The 21,152-nt window shown below is 37.1% G+C and overlaps 2 protein-coding genes across 4 annotated transcripts in view; both read right to left on the minus strand.

The window, feature by feature from the left end:
* Positions 1-3,696, minus strand: part of TTC33 (tetratricopeptide repeat domain 33) — a 45,890-nt gene extending 42,194 nt beyond the window's left edge. Inside the window, exon 1 of one of the 2 annotated variants that reach the window (XM_010381797.2) lies at positions 3,547-3,696. The gene's annotated coding sequence lies outside the window, so the exon portion shown is untranslated. Of the gene's footprint in view, positions 1-3,331; positions 3,524-3,546 lie in introns of those variants that run through there. The other variant, XM_030926785.1, reaches the window with a different exon arrangement.
* Positions 3,697-7,081: 3,385 nt separating this feature from the next.
* Positions 7,082-21,152, minus strand: part of PRKAA1 (protein kinase AMP-activated catalytic subunit alpha 1) — a 40,444-nt gene continuing 26,373 nt past the window's right edge. Inside the window, exons 4-9 of one of the 2 annotated variants that reach the window (XM_030926786.1) lie at positions 19,429-19,573; positions 17,117-17,204; positions 15,153-15,377; positions 12,426-12,912; positions 12,188-12,314; positions 7,082-10,689 (exon numbers count right to left, since the gene is read on the minus strand). In XM_030926786.1, coding sequence (XP_030782646.1) covers positions 10,445-10,689; positions 12,188-12,314; positions 12,426-12,912; positions 15,153-15,377; positions 17,117-17,204; positions 19,429-19,573 — 1,317 coding nt within the window. In that variant the 3' untranslated portion in view covers positions 7,082-10,444. Of the gene's footprint in view, positions 10,690-12,187; positions 12,315-12,425; positions 12,913-15,152; positions 15,378-16,567; positions 16,638-17,116; positions 17,205-19,428; positions 19,574-21,152 lie in introns of those variants that run through there. The other variant, XM_030926787.1, reaches the window with a different exon arrangement.

A 21,152-nucleotide genomic window follows, 5' to 3' on the forward strand; every position in this document is an offset into this window, starting at 1 on the left:
ATAGCCAGTTGGTGGTACAGCATTTAAAACACACATTTATGGCCGGGCGCGGTGGCTCAAGCCTGTAATCCCAGCACTTTGGGAGGCCGAGACGGGCGGATCACGAGGTCAGGAGATCGAGACCATCCTGGCTAACACGGTGAAACCCCGTCTCTACTAAAAAATACAAAAAACTAGCCGGGCGAGGTGGCGGGCGCCTGTAGTCCCAGCTACTCGGAGGCTGAGGCAGGAGAATGGCATAAACCCGGGAGGCAGAGCTTGCAGTGAGCTGAGAACCGGCCACTGCACTCCAGCCCGGGCGACACAGCGAGACTCCGTCTCAAAAAAAAAAAAAAGAAAAAGAAAAAAAACACACATTTATTAAGTTCACCATCTCATATGGGCATGGTTCATGGCAGCCCAAAATGATTACGACTGTTAACACCAAAGATCATCGATTACAGATCACCATAACAGATATAGTAATAATTTAAAAGTCTGAAATATTTCAAGAATTACCAAAATGTAGCACAGAGACACTAAGTGCACACATGCTATTGGACAAATAGCACGAAAAGATTTGCTCGACACAGGGTTACCGTACAGTTGCTATGTGCAAAAACACAGTCTCTATGAAGTGTGATCAAGTGAAGCACAATAAAATGATCCCTGTAATCACTAGAAGGAAGGTGAGGAAAAAAAGTGAGGGTGGCTGTGAGGTCATTCACATGGAAAGATCTACGATAATGGCAGAATTTGGAGGGGTAGGAAAATTGTGAGTCATATGTCTGAGTTCTTAATGAATATGAGAGAGAGCCAATAAATCACAGCAATCAAGAAATATACAGGCTGGGCTGGGCACGGTGGCTCACGCCTGTAATTCCAACACTTTGGGAGGCAGAGGCAGGTGGATCACCTGAGGTGAGGAGTTCAAGACAAGCCTGGCTAACATGGTGAAACCCCGTCTCTACTAAAAATACAAAAAGTAGCCGGGCATGGTGGCGCATGCCTGTAATCCCAGCTACTTGGGAGGCTGAGGCAGGAGAATCACTTGAACTTGGGAGGCAGAAGTTGCAGTGAGCCAAGATTGTGCCATTGCACGCCAGCCTGGGCGACACGAGCAAAACTCCATTTCAAAAAAAAGAAAGAAAGAAATACACAGGCTGATATAGGTGAACCACAAGCTTTCCACAGGAACTGAGATTTTTTTTTTAAACATGGAGGACTAATGGATTATAAATTATGCTGGGGAATAAGGACAATGCGAACTCTCTCCCCAGACTGATCATAATATAGGAGAATGAGTTTCCCATGTTTGAAGATGATTATAAGTATCATAGGGGAAGATGGCTGAAAACAGGAAGTGTGGATATTATGGAACAGAAGTTAAAAGGCACACAGTGAGGACAACCTGAGAAAATACAGATCATTAGGAAAGACTCACAAGATATCAGTGTAAGACAAGATTTTTAAAAAAGTCTTGTATTTATGATTATCCCTAATGGTAACAAGAATGATGACCACGTTTTCCGGTTTCAGGTTTCCAAATGAAACTTTCTTTATTCATAATGTGAGGCACCAGGCACTGTGGGAACCCTACTAATACTAAAGGAAACCTAGTGTGTTTACTGGAGGCAAATTACAATAAAAATCATTGATCAAAGGAAAAAAAATAAAAAAAAATCATTGATCAGATCTGTAGATTATATAAGGGGCTGCGATAGGGTGGGAAGGAAAGGAAAAAGTGAGAAACAGACCCACAGATTTTTTTAAATTCATAGGTCATTCAGACTCCGATTACCCTCCCCATCTTCCAACCCAAACCACTGTTATAAATGCTGGGGACAAGTACAGGTTAAGGCCCAAGGTGGTGGTTCTCAACCATATGTGAAAAAACCATGCACACTGTTGCCTCAGGTGTTTGAGTCACTCTCCTCCACAGATCCCTTGAGACCTTCTAGAGATCAGAGGCTGCAGAGGCCAGGACAGAATGAGGTAATGAGGGTGTGGGAGGCCTGATGCCACTAGCAATCGACAAGTTTAACCTGAAAGAGGGAGACAAAAATACATCCCTCTCAGACAAAAAGAAGTGTTAATACTGAGTGAAACATACAGGCAAGTTCAGGGATGGAGGGAAAGGAAAATGAGGAATTTCATGCCCTAAGCTTCACATTTCTCCAGCAAACAGCGGCTAGTCACCTGCTCAAAGAAAAAGGTAAATAACATATCTGAGTTCTTGAGAAAAACGGAAAAGATCTAAAATAGTCACTGTGGAGATAAGGAAAAGCAACAAAGGATAAATAGAGATACCAAACAGTAGTATCAAGGGCCCACTACGGTGTAAAAGCATGAATCTGTTATCAAGGCCATTAGCGAAGTTTTATATTTTCTTCAAAAGTGTCTGGAAACCACAGAGTACAGTCAATTTCAATACACGATAAGTGCTACAAGAGAGTAAACAAAGGATGCCATGACATCAGAGAAGGGACACTTGAGGCTTTCTGGAGGACTTAAGCTTTGAAGAAAACTTAGCCAGGCTTAAAAAGGTGTGTGAATCCTAGAACATGCAAAGCACTTTCTGCATTGGAAAATTTAACACTCCCCGTTGTTTCAGATATGTTAAGCCGTACGAGTTTAGTGTTCCTCTGTGACTATCTGAACATGAAATTAAAACTTCTTATGAAGGAGGGTTTCCTAAGTCTAGTTAGAAGCACGAGGCGCCAACATCCTAGACTTAACATGTTTTTACCAGAATAAGAAACCATGTGGGTAAATCACAATCACACCGGTTTCATGTTCATGTTAAACTCATGAAACCAGACAAATTCAACCTTTTATACAGGATTATATTTCAGGAATGGCATAACAATTCTAAACAACGACGCTGTATTCTAAATTCCTGTACTGTTACAATGATCCCTATAGTAGGCGCTGAATAACTGTTGACGGCTTGACATTTACCCAGCTGCCAGAGAGGGCTTGTCTTGACTGTGTCTGAGGATGCAGTACCCAAAGGGAAAAACCACTACATGAACAAGATCAGGAAATCACAACAGCATCCTTCTGGGTAGAACGAGGTATTCGGAGGTGAGGAATCCAAGAAACGATTTACCCAAAAATGCCACCGCAAGAGAAAAACCAGTATTAGCGACTTTCCCTTCATTGGTCAACAATAATAAAAATGCTCAGAAAGGCTGTCCCGGACGTCACCTGCGCGTGCACGGACCGCCCCGGGCCGCAGACACCTCTCCAGCGGGGAGCGGCCGGCTCGACCCGCCCCTCCCACCTCGCAGCCTGGCGAAGGTGCCACTGCGGGCCCGACCCCCAGACTCGCTTGTCCCTGGAGACCAACCTTAGCGAACAGACTCTACCGGATCCCGTCGGGTTTCTACTCCTATTCAGAAGGTCCTTTCAGCCCTAATCACAGCACCCACTCGCCTCGTTTTCCTCCTCTTTCTCAGCTTCCACCGCCGACCGGGCAGCCCAGTTACCTGATAACGCCTCCCAAGGCCCCGTGTTTACATTCTTGCCCACTGGAAGCAGAAATTGTCACGCCCAAATTCCTACCTGCCTGCCCTGGATCCCTGGTTTCCTAAGAAACGGGTTTGGCCCACCCCGGGGCGTTCGAACAGTCCACAGAAGCAGGCAAAGGAAAGACGACTGTCTTTCTCCTCCGCCAATCCCTTCTCCGGGACCACAAATCCCAGAAGTCACCGCGGCCGCCCCCACCGCATGACCTTCTGGGATTTGTAGTAATCAGGGCCACGCGGCTGAGCGCGCCCTCTAACAGCAGCGCTGAGTGACCGCAGCGCAGGAGCGCGGGAAAATAAGGCTGCGCGGGCTGAGGAGCGCACAAAGAGGAGCCGCCCTCGCGGTACCGCGCGGCGTCGCGTCCAGTCAGTGGGGAACAAGGTGAGGGGAAAACGATTTTACGGGATTCAAAGGATTAGGATATGCTCCTGCCCCAAAGGGGTTTATAGCCTAGCTGATGAGGTCGGCCAGACGCAGAGAACAGCGAGGCAAAACTCGGTTATAAAGGGCTCGAGGCGGCGGGGCGGGGAAGCTAGTCAGGGAGGCTCGAGGCTGAACTGCAGCCTTCACGTGAAAGTTACAAGTGAGTTGGACCCGGAAGGCAGAATTACGGCCTGAACGTAGCTGTGCGTCATGTCTTGGAAATAAACGAGCACATGTAACAAAGGTAATCAAGATTGTTAATTTATCCAACTCTCCTGCCCAAAACACTCGTTTTTGGAAATCATGCTTTCTCAGCCTCAGCGCCATTAACATTTCAAACTGGATAATGCTTTGTTGGGGGACGGGATGTCCTGTGCATTGTAGGGTACTTAGCAGCATCTCTGGTCTCTGTCCACGGGATGCCACCACTAGTCAGTTGTGACAGCCAATGGTTTCCCCAGACAGTGAAATTTCCCCTGGAAGAAAAACCACCCCTCCCACCCTGTCCCGTTGAGAACCATTGATGTCGACCAACATTGTCCTGAGGGTCACCGACACCCTTTCAAAGCCAAAATTATTTTCATACTAATATGAAGACGTGATTTGCCCTTTGCACAATGCTGACGTTTGCACGTGGAAAAGCAATGGTAGGTCAAGGTGCTGGCGCCTCCGCAGGAATTACAGTAATGACACCAAACCGTACTGGGAGCTCTTCTTCACCACCACACCCTCACAGTAAGAAAAATGGGCCGGGCACGGTGGTTCACACCTGTAATCTTAGCACTTTGGGAGGTCAGGAGTTCGAGACTAGCCTGGCTAACATGGCGAAACCCTGTCTCTACCAAAAATACAAAAATTAGCCAGGCTTGGCGGGGCGCACCTGAATCCCAACTACTCAGAGGCTGGCGTGGGAGGATCCCTTGAGCCTTGGAGGTCGAGGCTGCAGTGAGCCGAGGTCACGCCACTGCACTCCAGCCTGGACGACAGAGCGAGGCCCAGTCGCAAAAAAAAAAAAAAAAAAAAAAGAACGCTGTCTCCAGCATAAAAAGTTACTTTGTTACTTTATAATAAGTTAACTTTATTATAACCACCCTGACACTTAATATTCTTTGTAAAAACTTGGAAGTCCTCATAAAGTACTTCTGCTGCATATTGAAGTATGATGTATCAAAGAAGAGCTATTGTGAGATGGCATTATTAACTACTTTTTTTTCCTGGAACACAAATTTTACTAAGATGAGTGACAAACCGGTTATTCAGACTTGGGTATTTGACAAACCTTTCTTGAAAAATGAACGAAGGGAATCCGTAACTTCAAAAACAAGGAAAGGGAAAGGGGAAGAAGAAAGGAAAAAAGAGAGAGAAGGAGGCAGGGAAGAAAGAGAAAAAAAATTGAGTTTGTTGCCAATGACAAAATTCAAGACTTTAGGCAAAAAAATATGATTTTGGAAAAACGGTATTCACCATAATGATCTTGGCAGCTTCCCAGTATCTCCAGAATTTTGTGATATCAGTCATTATTAGTTGTGACTTTTATTTACATTGTTTGCTTAAATACGTCAATATTTGTGCAGGCTGCATAAGTGAACCAGTAATATTTGAAAACGATCAATGCATGACTGCAGTAGCCAGGCTCCAAGATGGCATTCAGTCCTGGCATTCACATCCTTATGCACTGCCTTCCTATGTTATACCACGGTTGGTCTGTGTTACTTACAAAAGGCATAAGTGACGGTTTACTTCTGATATTAATTATGAAAAACACTAAGGTGGTGGCAATGTTTCTTAATCTGCCTAGAGGTTTACATGGTCATGTTTCCTGTATACCTGAAACACTGAAAATTCATTAAGCCAAATACTTATTTGTGCACTTTTCTGTATATATGTCTATGAAAGTCTTAAATAAGAAAACATGTACCTCTCTAACAAGACATCCAGAGGAGGATTTATCTTATGGTCACATTCATAGTGGTCATTAGTTCATAGTAACCATTAGAGGGAATAGAGTTTGCAGAGCGAGTTAAGTGGTGCTTGAAGCTGTGCGCCCTACCTAGCGGTCTTTGCTAAATTTCTCAAGTAACCTAACCCTGATCTCCACTACTATGTTTCAGGGTAGCTCCCACTAAGTTTTTATGCTTCACTCACCACTTCTCTACTAACTCTGGCTGGTCTATGATCTTGATTCACCTAACATATTTAATATATGTCTTATGCTGTCTTTTTAAGACATGATCACTTTCCAAAATCCTTTAGTCATAATTTATTGGCATTTACAGTAAATTGAAGTTTATTTACATTAAGAGTTCAAAAATTCTGATTTTTCAAACAAGAATTTCTTGGACAATTCTTGTACAGCCAAGGTAAATACCTATAGCAATTTATACATTCCCTAAAAAAATCTTATATACATTCATAACACTCTTTAGCAGTTTTCTTTTGTTGTTTTAAAGATAACAGAGTGTCAACAATCTAGCACAAGCCCCTGCCTAACAATGCCATGTGGATACAATATTTAATACTAATTGAATTCTAACAGTAGTAGGACTATAACCAAATCAAGTGTTAGCAACTGGTAAATGGTAGTTGCTTTGGCTTTTATTGTATCTATCATAATGTTTTGTTCAAGTGGTTGGTTTTTAGATGAAATCAAGACTCATGTAGTTGAGACAAAAATCACAATGTTTGAGCACTTAAATGTGGTCAGGCACTATATTTTATATTTCTAGGTACATTTTGTTGTTGTTGTTGTTTTGGTGGGGTTTTTTTGAGACAGAGTCTCACTCTGTCGCCAAGACTGGTAGTGCAGTGGCACGATCTCAGCTCATTGCAACCTCTACCTCCCAGGTTCAAGTGATTCTCGTGCCTCAGCCTCCCAAGTAGGTGGGACTACAGACGCCCGCCACCACACTGGCTAATTTTTGTGTTTTTAGTAGAGACAGGGTTTCACCATGTTGACCAGGCTGGTCTTGAACTCCTGACCTCAGGTGATCCACCCACCTCGGCCTCCCAGAGGGCTAGGATTACAAGTGTGAGCCACCGCACCTGGCTGATACATTGTTAAAAAGAAAGGTGCACAGATACTTAGCCTTTTTTTTCCCCACTGAGTCTTCCCAGAGGTTAAAAAACATAAGTACATTGTAACAGATTATAAATGAAGTTTTTCTTTATTATATCATATTTCTAAATCAAGGAAGTTGAAATTGTATACTTAAATATACTCTGGTCAAATATACATGAACCACAAATACTAACTTCTACCTACCAACAATTTACAGTTACGTTGTATGTGGAATTTCATTCTTGTCAGAACTCACAGTGGAAATAAAATTTCTATTATGAGTAGGAAGATGAGGGAAGGAATTAAGGGAAAAAAGATTTGGACAGCACAAACTTTTCTTTCATTCCAAAGGTGCCAGTCAGAACATAGATGCATGGAGTTCCCACATATAGCCACAGGCTACCAAGCAGTAATTCAATGTGAATGGTGTCACTACAACATCAAAAAGAGCAGTGTTGGGCAGAGGATTTTGTATAAAATCATCTAAAACTCTGAAAAACTACAAAAGCATCTCAAGAAAAAGTTAAGTAAAAGCAATGGAGTTTATTTCACTGAAATTATTTTAAATTAGATATGATATATTAAGCTCCCATATGCCCCAACCTGGTAGAAAAGTTCCTCTCAGTGAGAAATCAATTATTTTAATGGCAAAATTTTTACACATCAGTAAAATCTGTTATATTTAAAACTATGTATACAGTACATTTCTGGCAAAAAAAAAAAAAACCTTATACATCTTTCGGTTGTCAAGACAAAGTAAAAATATGGTTGCATAAAGTCACAAAAAATATAAATTGCTGAAAAGATAATAAAAAAATTAAAAATCATTTGCATTGCCTCCCTTACCTCCCTCTTCAATATTAGTAACAATTTGCAAACAACAAAAAAATTGTGAAAATTCTGTGCAACCCTGACACACTTAACCAAAGGTGGTCATTTCAAATATCCTAGCTTAAAAAAGAATTTACTGCAATTGTCTGTGCATTTATCATACTATTTATAGAAGTGCAATATTTAAATATTTTCAAAATAAAACGCAGTAACTAAAATGAATCACAATAACTTATAAAAGAAGCAAAGTTTACAAAATTAACAATTTTTAGAAGGTCCTATTTAATTCGTTCCTCCTTTTCTTCCCTCCTCCCCACAACAGCTTATATAGCGCCATTACTTAATTCTATATACAAATTTGTAACTTTAAAAATACAGTCTTCTGTTAACATCAGGAACATTATGCTGCATTTAGAGACCCTAAGTAAAATTAGAATCCCCTACAGAGAGGGCCACATAACAAGTTATAAATACAGTTTTGAACTCATATTTAAATGGAACTTCTATTACTCTGTACAGCTTTCAAATTAGAAGTTGAATAGAACAAGCCCCGGACAAAAAGCAGCAAGATTTTTCTTTTGAATTCAGTGCATAATTCTAGAAGTGCTTAAGTCAAATCTACTAGAGTCACCATTTATGCAAGCTATCATGACATTTTAGTTCATTATCATCTGGTTACATAAGTGCTCACTGTATTTGCCAAAAATAATCCTAAAATATGATTCTTAAAATAAAAAAAATATAGCTCTGTTGCAATGGGAAAATGATTAATACAAAAAAATCAATTTCTTAAAGTTAACATAAGGCAAATATAAATGATACAATATTATCATACACATGATACCAATTTTATCTGAGGTGACTAAATCTTCATTTACATTTATTGTGTGATGCCATTATTAAGAATGAGAAAAAGAAAATATCAATGTAAATCAGAAATCTTAGGAAAATCCAGTATCTTTATAAAGTTCTTCAAGCCCATAGCAAATGTGACCACTTATTAATAGAATTGATTTGTTCCACATTTTATCAAAATAATAATAATGTTATATCCAACTAAAGAGTTATCACCAAGTGTCATATGTAAACTTTAATTGGATCCTGGTTTGAAATAATCAGCTATAAAGAAATTTGGAGGTAACTTCAGAAATTTAAATATGGCTTGATTAGATGATATTGGGGAATTATTAATTTTACAATGATATTATGGATTTTTAGGAGAATGTCATTATCTGTAGGAGATACCTGAAGTATTTTCATGGTGATAACATCGTGTCAGTAACATCCAAGGGGTTCAGGGAAAAAAAGCACATATACATATACACACACACATATATGCATGTATATGCATAACTAGCTGTATCTATACACAGGTATAGAGAAAACAAATGACAAAACATTAACAACTGCTGAATCTAAGTGGTAGATATACATGTGCTTACTGAACAGTTTTTCGATTTTTCTGTTTTTAAAAATGTTCATAATAAAATTTGGGGGGAAGTCATATCAGAGCACTTAAAGTTTGTAAGAGATAGTCTTTCTATGCACTGAATCAACTTAAAAGATACATAATCAAATAACTAGCAATGTTTGCATATACTCAATAATGACTGACATGATGAGCCAGAGGAATTTGTGAAATTGGCAAAAATAATATGATTTACAGTATATGCAACTCAGCTCTTGTACACAAAAAGAACATTTTGTGTACAGAATATAGTGGGAATATTTTAAGATTAAAATTAGTGCTAGAGTATCTGAATATATAAATTCTGTGTTTTTGGACTTGTAAAGCTAAAATAAAATTTAAATTAGGTCTGATATCTGATATGACTTACCATACACTACAGAATTTTTAAAGGGGGATATGGAGGCCAGGCACCATGGCTCACGCCTGTAATCCCACCTCTTTGGGAGGCCAAGGTGGTGGATCACGCGGTCAGGAGTTCGAGACCAGCCTGGCCAACACAGTGAAACCCCGTCTCTACTGAAAATACAAAAAATTAGCCGGGTGTGGTGGCATGCGCCTGTAGTTCCAGCTACTCAGGAAGCTGAGGCGGGAGAATCACTTGAACCCAGGGGGCGGAGACTCCAGCCTGGGTGACAGAGTGAGACTCTGTCTCAAAAAAACAAAGAGGGAGGGATATGGAAGAAGTTATCCAGACTGTTAGTACTGCTGGAAGATACTAGCTATTTAAGAAGTTAAGGAGCCCAGAAAACAAAATCACCTATAAAGGTCTTGAGAATTCTAGGCAAATATTTATTGAATAAATTTATGAAGCAAATATATAACATGTAATAATATATGAAGGCCTTTATGTAAATTAATATTTTCAAAGTCCTGTGTACACTAAATATAAAATAGCCAAAAATCAGGTGAGCCTGAGAGACCTATAATTCACTGTGTATATTATGCTATGTATGTACTGCACAACGAGCAACAAAATGATCTTAATTCATTTCTGCATATTAGCTTTTAACTATAAATCATGTTCCAATCCCTGTGCAAATTGCATTCCAAAACGCCAGCCCTCAGTTATAATTATGTATAACTTGATTACAAATGGAAGCATTTGGCTATGCATGCTTATTGCTACAAAAGAAATAAGCAAAGTTTTCTGTTTATTGTGCAAGAATTTTAATTAGATTTGCACACATCTCAAAAAATTCTATTGTGTGACTTCCAGGTCTTGGAGTTAGGTCAACAGGAGAAGAGTCAAGTGAGGTCACAGATGAGGTAAGAGAAACTTCTGAGGATTTTCCTTGAGCCTCAGCATCTGAATCACTCCTTTGGCAAGATCGATAGTTGCTAACTGATCCCGATCTCTGTGGAGTAGCAGTCCCTGATTTGGCTTCTGTAATTTCATCTGGGCAAAAAGAATTTCAATTTATTATAGTCTATGACCTTCTCCCCAAAATTTTTGTAACAGTATTGAATTTGCTTCTTTAAGTGGGGCTGCTGGCCAGCTATCAAGAGCACGTTTATTCTAAATACCTTCTAAAATAGAGTCAATGAGCCTGTATTAAACTATTCACCTTTTTTACATACAGTATGTATTCTCAAGATGGCTAATCAAAGTTGGGTACACTATAGCTACTGATCAGCTGCAATCCAAGGTTAAGAGCCCAGTAAACCAACAATCTAGGGATTAATAAATATTATTCTATAGCAATAAAATGTAATCGCTCTATACTAAAATCATAGAATCAATGCACTTCAAATTTGGAAGGTATACTCGAAACCATCTCATCCAACCCCTCACTTTATTGATAAGAAAACCAGAGAAGTGACTTGCCCAAGGTAACAAATGAACAAAAAGGTTAAGTCTAGAACCCAACTCTCCCAGTGCTCAGCTCAGTGCTTTTTACTTTCCACTTTCCCTTCATATTTCATTTAGTATTTCATAGAAGAGCAACAATTCCAATGAATAAAAATCAAAGAAAAACTAAGGTTGGAAACACAATACAAAAACAAAAATGGGCATTCAACTGGTATACCCCAGTACAGGTAAAACTAAGGTTGCAAATTTGATCCAAATACAAGAAAAATAAAACACATTCCGTATTTCAGATTTCAGACTGCATTAGTATATGTTAGCAGATACATACTATATGGACCTCAAGATAACCAGACAAACTGGTTTGGCCAACATATCATGCCTCAAACCTGTGTCTTTCTGCTACTATGTGTGTACTATCTTTTAGTATATAAAGAAGAAAAAAATTCATAGGTGAACCTCATCTAATAATTCTATGCAACCTTCCATAAGCAAACGTGATACTATATATATATATTTTTTAATATTTTGTAAAGACAGAGTGTCACTATGTTGCTAAGGCTGGTCTCAAATTCCTGGGCTCAAGCGATCCTCCCACTTCAGCCTCCCAAAGTGCTGGGCTGTTTACAGGCACGAGCCACCACACCTATGCTCAACACTGTAGCTTAATGCAACTGAATTGGCCAATGAAGAATTGCCGTAACTTCATTCTTAACTGAAAATTTATTTAATAATAAATAAAAGCTTACAAAAGAGTCAATATTTATTTCTAAATAAAACATTTATCTTACCAAAATGAACTACACCAAGAAAACAAATGCAGCAGAAAACTATCACCTTAGGATCAGACTACACCTGGCTTTAAGGATTTTACAAGATGATAATCTTAAAAGGACAATATGCTATAAGATTACAATAATAATAAGATTCATAAATGTTAACATTGCAAGGGCACAAGAAGTCACATTTTCTATTCCTTTGCAGTTGAATTACTAGGAACAAGTCAAGAAGCCTCAAAAGAATCAAAGAGTAAAATACCAAGTTAGTAACAATGTCTAATCTATGTTGTTTTGTGTGACGTACATACCATCAATACTACGGAAATCCAGTAGATAAGTTCTACTATCCACTTGGTATAACTGTAGACTCATTTTGGAGTAAGTGCTTGTCACAGGATTCTTCCTTCGTACACGCAAATAATATGGGTTTACAACCTAGCACATGGTATAACAAAAACCAAGTCAAAAGTAATTCTTCTATAAAACATTTTATGGACTGTGGGTTTGCCAAATATGCTAATAATCAAAATGTTATCTCTTTCTTACCTTCCATTCATAATCCAATTGTTTAATTGCTCTACATACTTCTGCCATAATATCATTTGGTCGACTTTGACTTCTAATTCCTAAATGCCATTTTGCTTTCCTTACACCTTGGTGTTTGGATTTCTGTGGATTTAATTCATCAAGGGTATGGCGTGCCCTTGGTGTTTCAGCAACCAAGAATGGTACTCTTTCAGGATGGGGCCGAGACAGGTGATGATCATCAAGAAAAGAATCAGGTGGGCTTGTCGCCAAATAGAAATCTTTGGCTTCATTCATTATTCTCCTGTTATCTATTATGAGATGGTATGCAACTGCCAAAGGATCCTGGTGATTTCTGTTATAAAGACAGCTGAGAACTTCCTCTTCTGAACACTCAAACTTTTCACATACTTCTTTTAAGGCTTCATCGTCAATCATGGTTGAACTATATGATGGATCCTCAGGAAAGAGATACTTCGGAAGGTCCTGTTTAAACCATTCATGTTCCCTGAGAGAAAAAGGCAGGATCAGGAGAAGGATTTTGAATAGAGCTGAGACTGAAAGTAAGTTTGGGGAATTTAGAATATGACCTAATTTATATTTATACTCATACTATATTATTGTCACTTTTTGCACTGAAATTTTCCTCTTCTAGCTCGCACTTCATTGTGGATGTTGAGGGAAATGCTCCAATCTCCCTCCAGTTTTAAGAGAGAGAATGCACTGATGTAGCAATGGGGGGAAAATGTCATGGGACAAATGACAATGACAAAGAACAGCTTATTTCCAGCTTAGAAAGGAACATATTAGGTAGCTTCATTATAATACTCTTTTGATATGTTAAGTGAAAATAATATAACAACAAAAATAGTAGACAACTATTGAGTACTTACTATATGTTAAGTTTTATGCTAAACACTTCATATACATTATCTCCCCTCATCATCGAAACAATTATATGAAGATAATATCTCTTTGTTTTAAATGAAGGAACTGAGGTTAAAAAAAAAAAATCTATGAACATGCTCAAGGTCACAAAGATAGTAAGTGACAGAACCAGGATTACAACGCAGTTCTATGTGACTGGAAAGGCCATACCCTGAATGATTTCCTATTCTAATTCCCTAACTTCATATATTTAAGAATATGTTTGACATGAACTATGTCAAACACTTTGCTAAAACTAAAATCCAGAGAGGAAAAAAAAAAAAAAAAAAAAGAACAATGGTTATCTTCTGGGTCATGGGATTAAAGATAATTTTTATTCTCTTCTCTATTTTTGTTGGTGTTTTGCTAAGTCTTTAATTGTCATGTATTACATTTTAATTGGAAAAAAATAGGTAAAACACAAGCAAAAACATTTCTTACCTGGATATCTTAAAATATAAATTTTAGAGAATGATTTGTCCCTTCCCTTTGGTGATAAAATCATGCCCTGCCATTGATGGTCTCTTTTTTAGCTAGTCTAAAACATGTGTAGTAAGTGGAAAGTAATCAAGCTGCAAGTTCCACATATAATCTTTCCTTCTTCTTCATTACATTAATGCTTTCGTATTCACTATTCCTAGATCCACATCTGATTTATTTCTTCCCTCTCAGATAAATGTGCAGTCTAGCCATTAGAAGACCAAAAGAGACCAAAATTTCCATAGGGGGTTTAAAAAAAAAAAAAAAAAAAAAAGGAGAAACAAAGCTTGCAGTAAAATTGTTTAAGTCTTCATCAGAAATGGCTCACCCAAATTTGAGAAGAAAATTTGTCATCATCATTTTTGTCTAATTTAAACTATTAGGTTGAACCAGATGAAACTGGTAATACTGACTTTTACCTACAAAACAGGAATTTTGCATGTAATTCAATGTATACTACCAGGAAAAATAAGTCAATTAAATTAAAATTTTCTTATTCCTTGGGATTAAAAAAAAATACAATAATTCATGAGATAAGAAATCAAATAGCAACCCACAAATTTACTACTGAAAAGTATTAATCCTAATGCCAGGCATACTGGCTCACACCTGTAATCCCAACACTGTGAGGGAAAGGCACAAGGATCACTTGAGGCCAGGAGTTCAAAACCAGCCTGGGCAAAAATAGCGAGACCCTGTCACTCCAAACAAAAACAAAAACAAAAAAACAAAACAAAACAACAACAAAAAAACAGCCAGGCATGATGGTGGATGCCTATAGTCTCAGCTACTAGAGAGGCTAAAGTGGGAGGATCACTTGACCCCGGAGTTACAGGCTACATTGAGCTATGATCATACCACTGCACTCCAGCCTGGGTGACAGAGCAAGACCTTGTCTCAAAAATAAATAAATAAATAAAAATAAAAGATATACATATATATGGAGTCTCTCTCTGTCACCCAGGCTCGTCTCAAACTCTTGAGCTCACATGATCTTCCCTCAGCCTCCCTAAGTGCTGGAAGTACAGGTGTGAGCCACCGCACCAGCCTTTCATTAGCTTTTTTATTAATTTAAAAAGTAATATAATGTTCACTGTAAATATTTCAAAACAAAGATGTGTAAGTAAAAAGTGAAAGCCCTCCCTCTTACTAATCTTACTTCCCTAAGGTAATCAGTTTACTATGTATTTTTAATAACAAAATAAAATAAATGTGTCTCTACACTCTATTTTTTCACAGAAAAACAGGATTATACTGTATATTCTGTTCTGCAACTTTTTTTTCACGTAACTTTTATCATGGATACTATTAGATCTGATAACTTCCAAATTGCTTTATTACCTGATATCTTTGATTGTGGCCCTCTTCATGGGATCCACCTGCAGCATATGTTTCAAAAGGCTAATCACAGAAGGATTTAAATATTGAGGGGTATAGAAGATCCCATCACATATCTTCTTAAAAAGAGTTGGCACATGGTCATCATCAAATGGAAGGGTTCCACATAATAAAGCATAGAGAATAACCCCACTGCTCCATATATCTACCTCTGGGCCTGCATACAATCTGTAACAGGAAATAACAATTGGATTAAGGAATCATTTTAACCTAAGGATCAGTTAATCAAAAATTTCAAATATGGATATTTCATAAAGAATTCATAAGCAGAATATGGTTTTTATAGCCACTACTACATGTTACACATAAAGTTAATTCCATTAGTATTATCTTTGAAAACAAAAGTCAAGAAGTTTTGTAAATTACACAACATGGCTAAAATTCTGTTCTACTGTTTACTATGGCCCTGATGGGATCTAACAATAGGGCCAAACCTTGAACAAACATATCACTATTCAATTTACAAACAAACATATCACTATTCAATTTAAAACCATTGGTTTTTGTTACAGAGGAGAGATTAAGTGATATTTCATCAACTGAGAATGTTCTTTAGTAATGGACTCTGAACCCACAATCCCAATAACGCAAGACTTCTTACACCAAGGTGAAAGGATCCTGAGGCTATGAAAGAAAACCAGGCAAATTGGTTCACAGATTTTTTAAATCTCATTTGCAGTGCACTATAGTTAACTGCAGACTAGTTAGATCACCCATTCAAAGTCTGGATTCAGGAAAAGGATTTCTTTAAAGTTATGTATTGCTGAACTGATCGATAAATATTATTTTGAAATTAAAAGTTCTCATACACCAAGAGCTTGAAGAAAGACCTTATCCAAACTAGAAAAATTAAATTTCAGTAACAGCCCATTGCATATATGCACAGTTATAACACTTTTTATTATTTAAATAACACTTTTCACAGTCTCCATGTCCTGAATTGTTTTATTCCTAAAAGAATTAAGACAGACAACACAATTTTTTAAAAATGTTTAAAAGAATTTTTGACATTAATATTAAAAAAAGATGAAACTTGACAAATCTAAAATTAGGTACTCCTGCCTTACTCATAGCCATGTTTTTACACAGATCTCATTTCTTTGAGCAGTCTAGGCCAACAAGCTTATGAAAACACAAAGAAAATACTACAGTATTTCTGCATTCTGAGTTAATCAAGATGGGAAACATTCACACAAGTAAGCATGGATTGGATGAAAAGTTATTAAAAGTTCATTATAAAAACTAGCAAACTTCAGCTTCTGTTTTCAATTTCAGTAGTATAGTGAAGGACAAAGAGTTACTCTTAAAAATATTAAATTCTTCTGTTTTCCAAACTATTCAACAAGCGACACTGTACAAATATCTTCATGTTCTCAATGCTGGTAATTAGTAAATTGAGAGGTTAAAATTCTTATAATATTGCAGTCTCTAAAAGGTTTAAAGAACAAAGATTCAACATAAATGAAGTTTAAAGATTACTTCAGCCCAATTCCCCAAGACATTTTATCATGAAACATAAAGGTACTACAAAATGCCATCTATGTAAAAAATGAAAGCTACACATTACATGTTTAATTTTTCCTCTAAGTAAATAGTAATCCTTTTCTAACTACTAGATATGTCTGTATTATTCAAGTTTCCAGTGTCTTACCTACTTTTTAAACACCCTAGGTTTTAAACTTTCCATTTCTTCCACCTGGGAAAAAAATTAATGTACTCTCTTCTAACAACTTTAATATAATGTTGACTTGTAGTCCTTAAGCCTCATTCACGTATAAATGTGGTTAAGAATAAGCCTTATTTTTCTTTATTTTCATTAGAATTAATTATGACACTATAGACTGACAGAATCTAGGAGAAAAAGACAATTTCAAATGTATTGAGGGTGGTGGGGTATCAAATACTACCTTCCTGAAATTACTTCTGGTGCAGCATAGTTGGGTGAGCCACAACTTGTTCTTAAAAATTCACCATCTGACATCATGTTTGAAAGACCTGAAAGTGCACAAAATCAGCTACTCAAAAGATTTCCCAAAGACAAAAATTAAAACCCCATTAAACAGTAAAATTGAGTTTGCTTTAAAAATGATAAATCATCATTCTGTTATTTGCTTCAACAAAATCCTATGGTCTATTGTAGCCAAATATTCTGCCATTATGCCCTAAAATGTGTAATCTATTTCAACATTTAAAGTTAGTGCACTGTTAGAGTTTAATGCAAATATTAAGCTGTTGGTTATTTTGCTTATTAGAAAAAACTTGGCATGTTTAAGTTTTATTAATACAGAAATTACTAGGGAAAATAATCTATAACAGATGAATAGAAGGATTAAAATTCAAAGTTCCTATTAATCCTGTTCTGATTTTTTAAAAAAATAAAAACTAGTAATTTTGAATTTCAAAGTTCCCTCATAGTTTTACTCCAAAAAGAAACCATTGCTCCCTCAAAAATGCACCCTATAAAAATAATCAACTGAGGAATAAGAAATTCAAATAATTTAGCCAATTACTATTAAAAAAAAAAAGAAAGAAACACCAAAACAACCAGCTCAGGTTTGGTTGGCATTTTTCAGTTAATATCTAAACATTTAAGTAGATATAGTTATAAATATCGATATATAGATGTAGTCAAAACTAAGGAAAATATTTATAAGAATATTCTCTGGGCCAGACATGGTGGCTCACACCTGTAATCCCAGCACTTTGGGAGACCAAGACAGGCAGATCACTTGGGCTCAGGAGTTCGAGTCCACCTGGCCAACATAATGAAGCCCCATCTCTACCAAAAATACAAAAAAAAAAAAAATTGTAGCTGGGTGTGGTGGCACGCATCTGTGGTCCCAGCTACTTGGGAGGCTAAGGTGGGAGAATCACTTGAGCCTGGAAGGCAGAGGCTGAAGTGAGCAGAGATCACACCACTGCACTCCAGCCTAGGTGACAGAGTGAGACTCTGTCTCAAAACAAAAAACAAACAAAAAAAATTTATCTGATTTGAACTAAAACCAACCTAAAGAAAAGAAGTGCAGAGATTCCTTTTTCACTTAGGTTTAGTAAGGTCAATGGCAATTTATACAGGAAATACAGAAAAACCAAATTCTTTTTTTTTTTTTGAGAACATGTCACACTCTGTTGCCCAGGCTGGAGTACAGTGGCACAATCTCGACTCTTCCACCTCCTGGGTTCCAGCAGTTCTTCTGCCTCAGCCTCCCAGGTAGCTGGGACTATAGGCGCATACCACCATGCCTGGGTAATTTTGTATTTTTAGTAGAAACGGGGTTTCACCATGTTGGCCAGGCTGGTCTCAAACTCCTGACCTCAGATGATCCGCCCGCCTCGGCCTCCCAAAATGCTGGGATTACAAGCGTGAGCCATCACACCCAGTCAAAATAATTCATTTTTAACAATCAAAATGTTCTTTAAACAAATTATAATTTATTATCATTTAAAACATTTTAAAATAATTTTTAAATAAAATTTTTTTAATTAAAAAATTGTTTTAAATAATTTTAAATAATTATAATTCACATAGTTCACTTCTGGCTTTCAAAGTTTTAAATAATTTCATCCCACTCACTTTCCTTCTTCTCCATACTTGATTCTTTTGAACATATTGGAAATAAAGCTGCTACCTTCTCTTTCACAAATAATACTCCCTTTTTAAATAGTCTCTCTAATGCTACCAATTTAAGTTGTTTAAAATTTAATTTTAAAGATATTTAAAGAGCCAGGTGCAGTGGTGCATGCCTGTAATCTCCATACTTTGGGAAGCTGTGGCAGGAGGATCACTTGAGGCCAGGAGTTCGAGAGCAGCCTGGACAACATAGTGAGAACCCGTCTCTACAAAAATACAAAAGTTAGCCTGGCATGGTAGTGCACACCTGCAGTCCCAGCTACTCAGGAGGCTGAGGCAGGAGGGCTGCCTGGCCCAGCAGTTTGGGGCTGCATTGAGCTATGATCACATCACTGCCCTTCGGCCTGAGCAACAAAGCAAAACTCTGTCTCTATAAAATAATAGTAATAGTAATAAAGGCATTTAAACCTAAGAAAAGATGATTTCTTAGCTTTTCTTATTTTTGTATGTTCATAGACAGAATACTTTGACATACTCAGTCTATTACTTTATGTAATCTTTTACAATTATCTGAAGAATTCTATATAGGTTCATTGAAACTATAAGAACATTAGAAATGAACGTAAGAAACTATAAAATTATCCTTACCAAAATCGGCTATCTTTGCATTCATGTGTGCATCAAGCAGGACATTTTCAGGTTTCAAATCTCTATGGACTACCATATGCCTGTGACAATAATCCACACCAGAAAGGATCTGTTGGAACAGACGTCGACTTTCTTTTTCATCCAGCTAAGAAAAGTAGAGAGGCATTTTAAAGATGTGTCTTTCAAAGTAAATTGTCCTATATATAATTCTCCAACCTATAAAATTGTCAAAATAAAAATCTTCCAAATGAACTTATGAGATACTTTTGACATGAGGAGGAGATACCTGTAGCACAAAACAGAAATGCTAAGATGGTCCTGGAACCCAAATCAGTAACTCAAGTTTCTAATATTATCATTTGCATATGACTACATTGTAACAGCTTGCCTTCCTCTGTATCTCATGAGTTATTTCAAATAATTTCAATATCTACTTGAAATGTGGCATATTTTCTTTTATAAGCTGGAAATGTTTAATTTTTCATTCTTGTAACAAATATTTACTGAATACCTTCAATGTACTATACATTGTTTTAGACATTCATTACACAGCAATGAATAAAACAAAGGCCCTAATCTAGTTGATGAAAATAGACTAATAAATATAGTCTGAAGGAGTGATACTGTTTTGAAGAAAAACAAAGCAAAATATGGGTACAGTGAGTGACAATGGGGTGGGAGATACTATTTTAGACCATGAGGAAGTAATATTTAAGCACTATTCATAAACCAGCAAGCAACTATGTTGCTATATGTCCCAAAACATAAGATATTTTAACAAGAAATACCTTAATTCATTTAATAAAATATCATAGCATTTTATCTTTAATATGCTTGCTGGAAAAAAAATCTTATGTAGCAACTACCTTTTTGTTTTTGTTTTTGTTTTTTTTTGTTTTTGGTTTTTAAATTTATCTATATTTTGAGACCCAGTCTCATTCTGTTATCAAGGCTGGAATTCAGTAGTGCCATCACGGCTCACTGCAACCTCCGCTTCCCTGGGCTCCAGCAATCCTCCCACCCCAGCCTCCTAAGTAGTTGGGACCACAGATGCATGCCACCAAGCCCACTAATTTTTGTATTTCTGATAGAGACAAGACTTTGCCACGTTGCCCAAGCTGGTCTCGAACTCCTGAGGCCATCTACCGCCTCAACATCCCCAAGTGCTGAGGATTACAGGCATGTGCCACTGCATGCAGCCTGAAGTTATTTTTTTTAAACTTCTCTATGTATCCATATATTATCACTTTTTTCAACATAAGTGACAACCATTACTTGGATGTGCCTGCTCCCAAGAAGTCATATTTAATAAATAAGCTATAAATCCTCTAAGCCAAGGACTCCAATATGCAATTCGCTAACACAGGTCACAAATTAGCATTCTAAAACCAGACTTACAACTTAAAGGGCATGGATAATCTGGGAGAAAAGACAAATCAGTAATTTATTTTGAAAAAAGAAAGTATTATAAGACACTGCTCCTCTAGAAAAATATTAATCCTTTAGCAATCTAATACTTTTATTTCTAGAAGATTTGTAGGTTCATGGAGAAAAAAAAGAGTATCTGTTCAAATATGAAAAAGTAGGAGAAAACTTGATTAAACAAAATATAAAAAGTAAAATAACTAGGCAGGCTACGAAAATGAAAATTATACTGTATTCATAACAAGTACAATTACAAAGGATGGAGAAAGGGATGTCTATAAAGAAAGATTAGAAAAGTC

Source organism: Rhinopithecus roxellana, chromosome 3 (genome assembly GCF_007565055.1).
Source record: "Rhinopithecus roxellana isolate Shanxi Qingling chromosome 3, ASM756505v1, whole genome shotgun sequence".
Classification (NCBI taxonomy): domain Eukaryota; kingdom Metazoa; phylum Chordata; class Mammalia; order Primates; family Cercopithecidae; genus Rhinopithecus; species Rhinopithecus roxellana.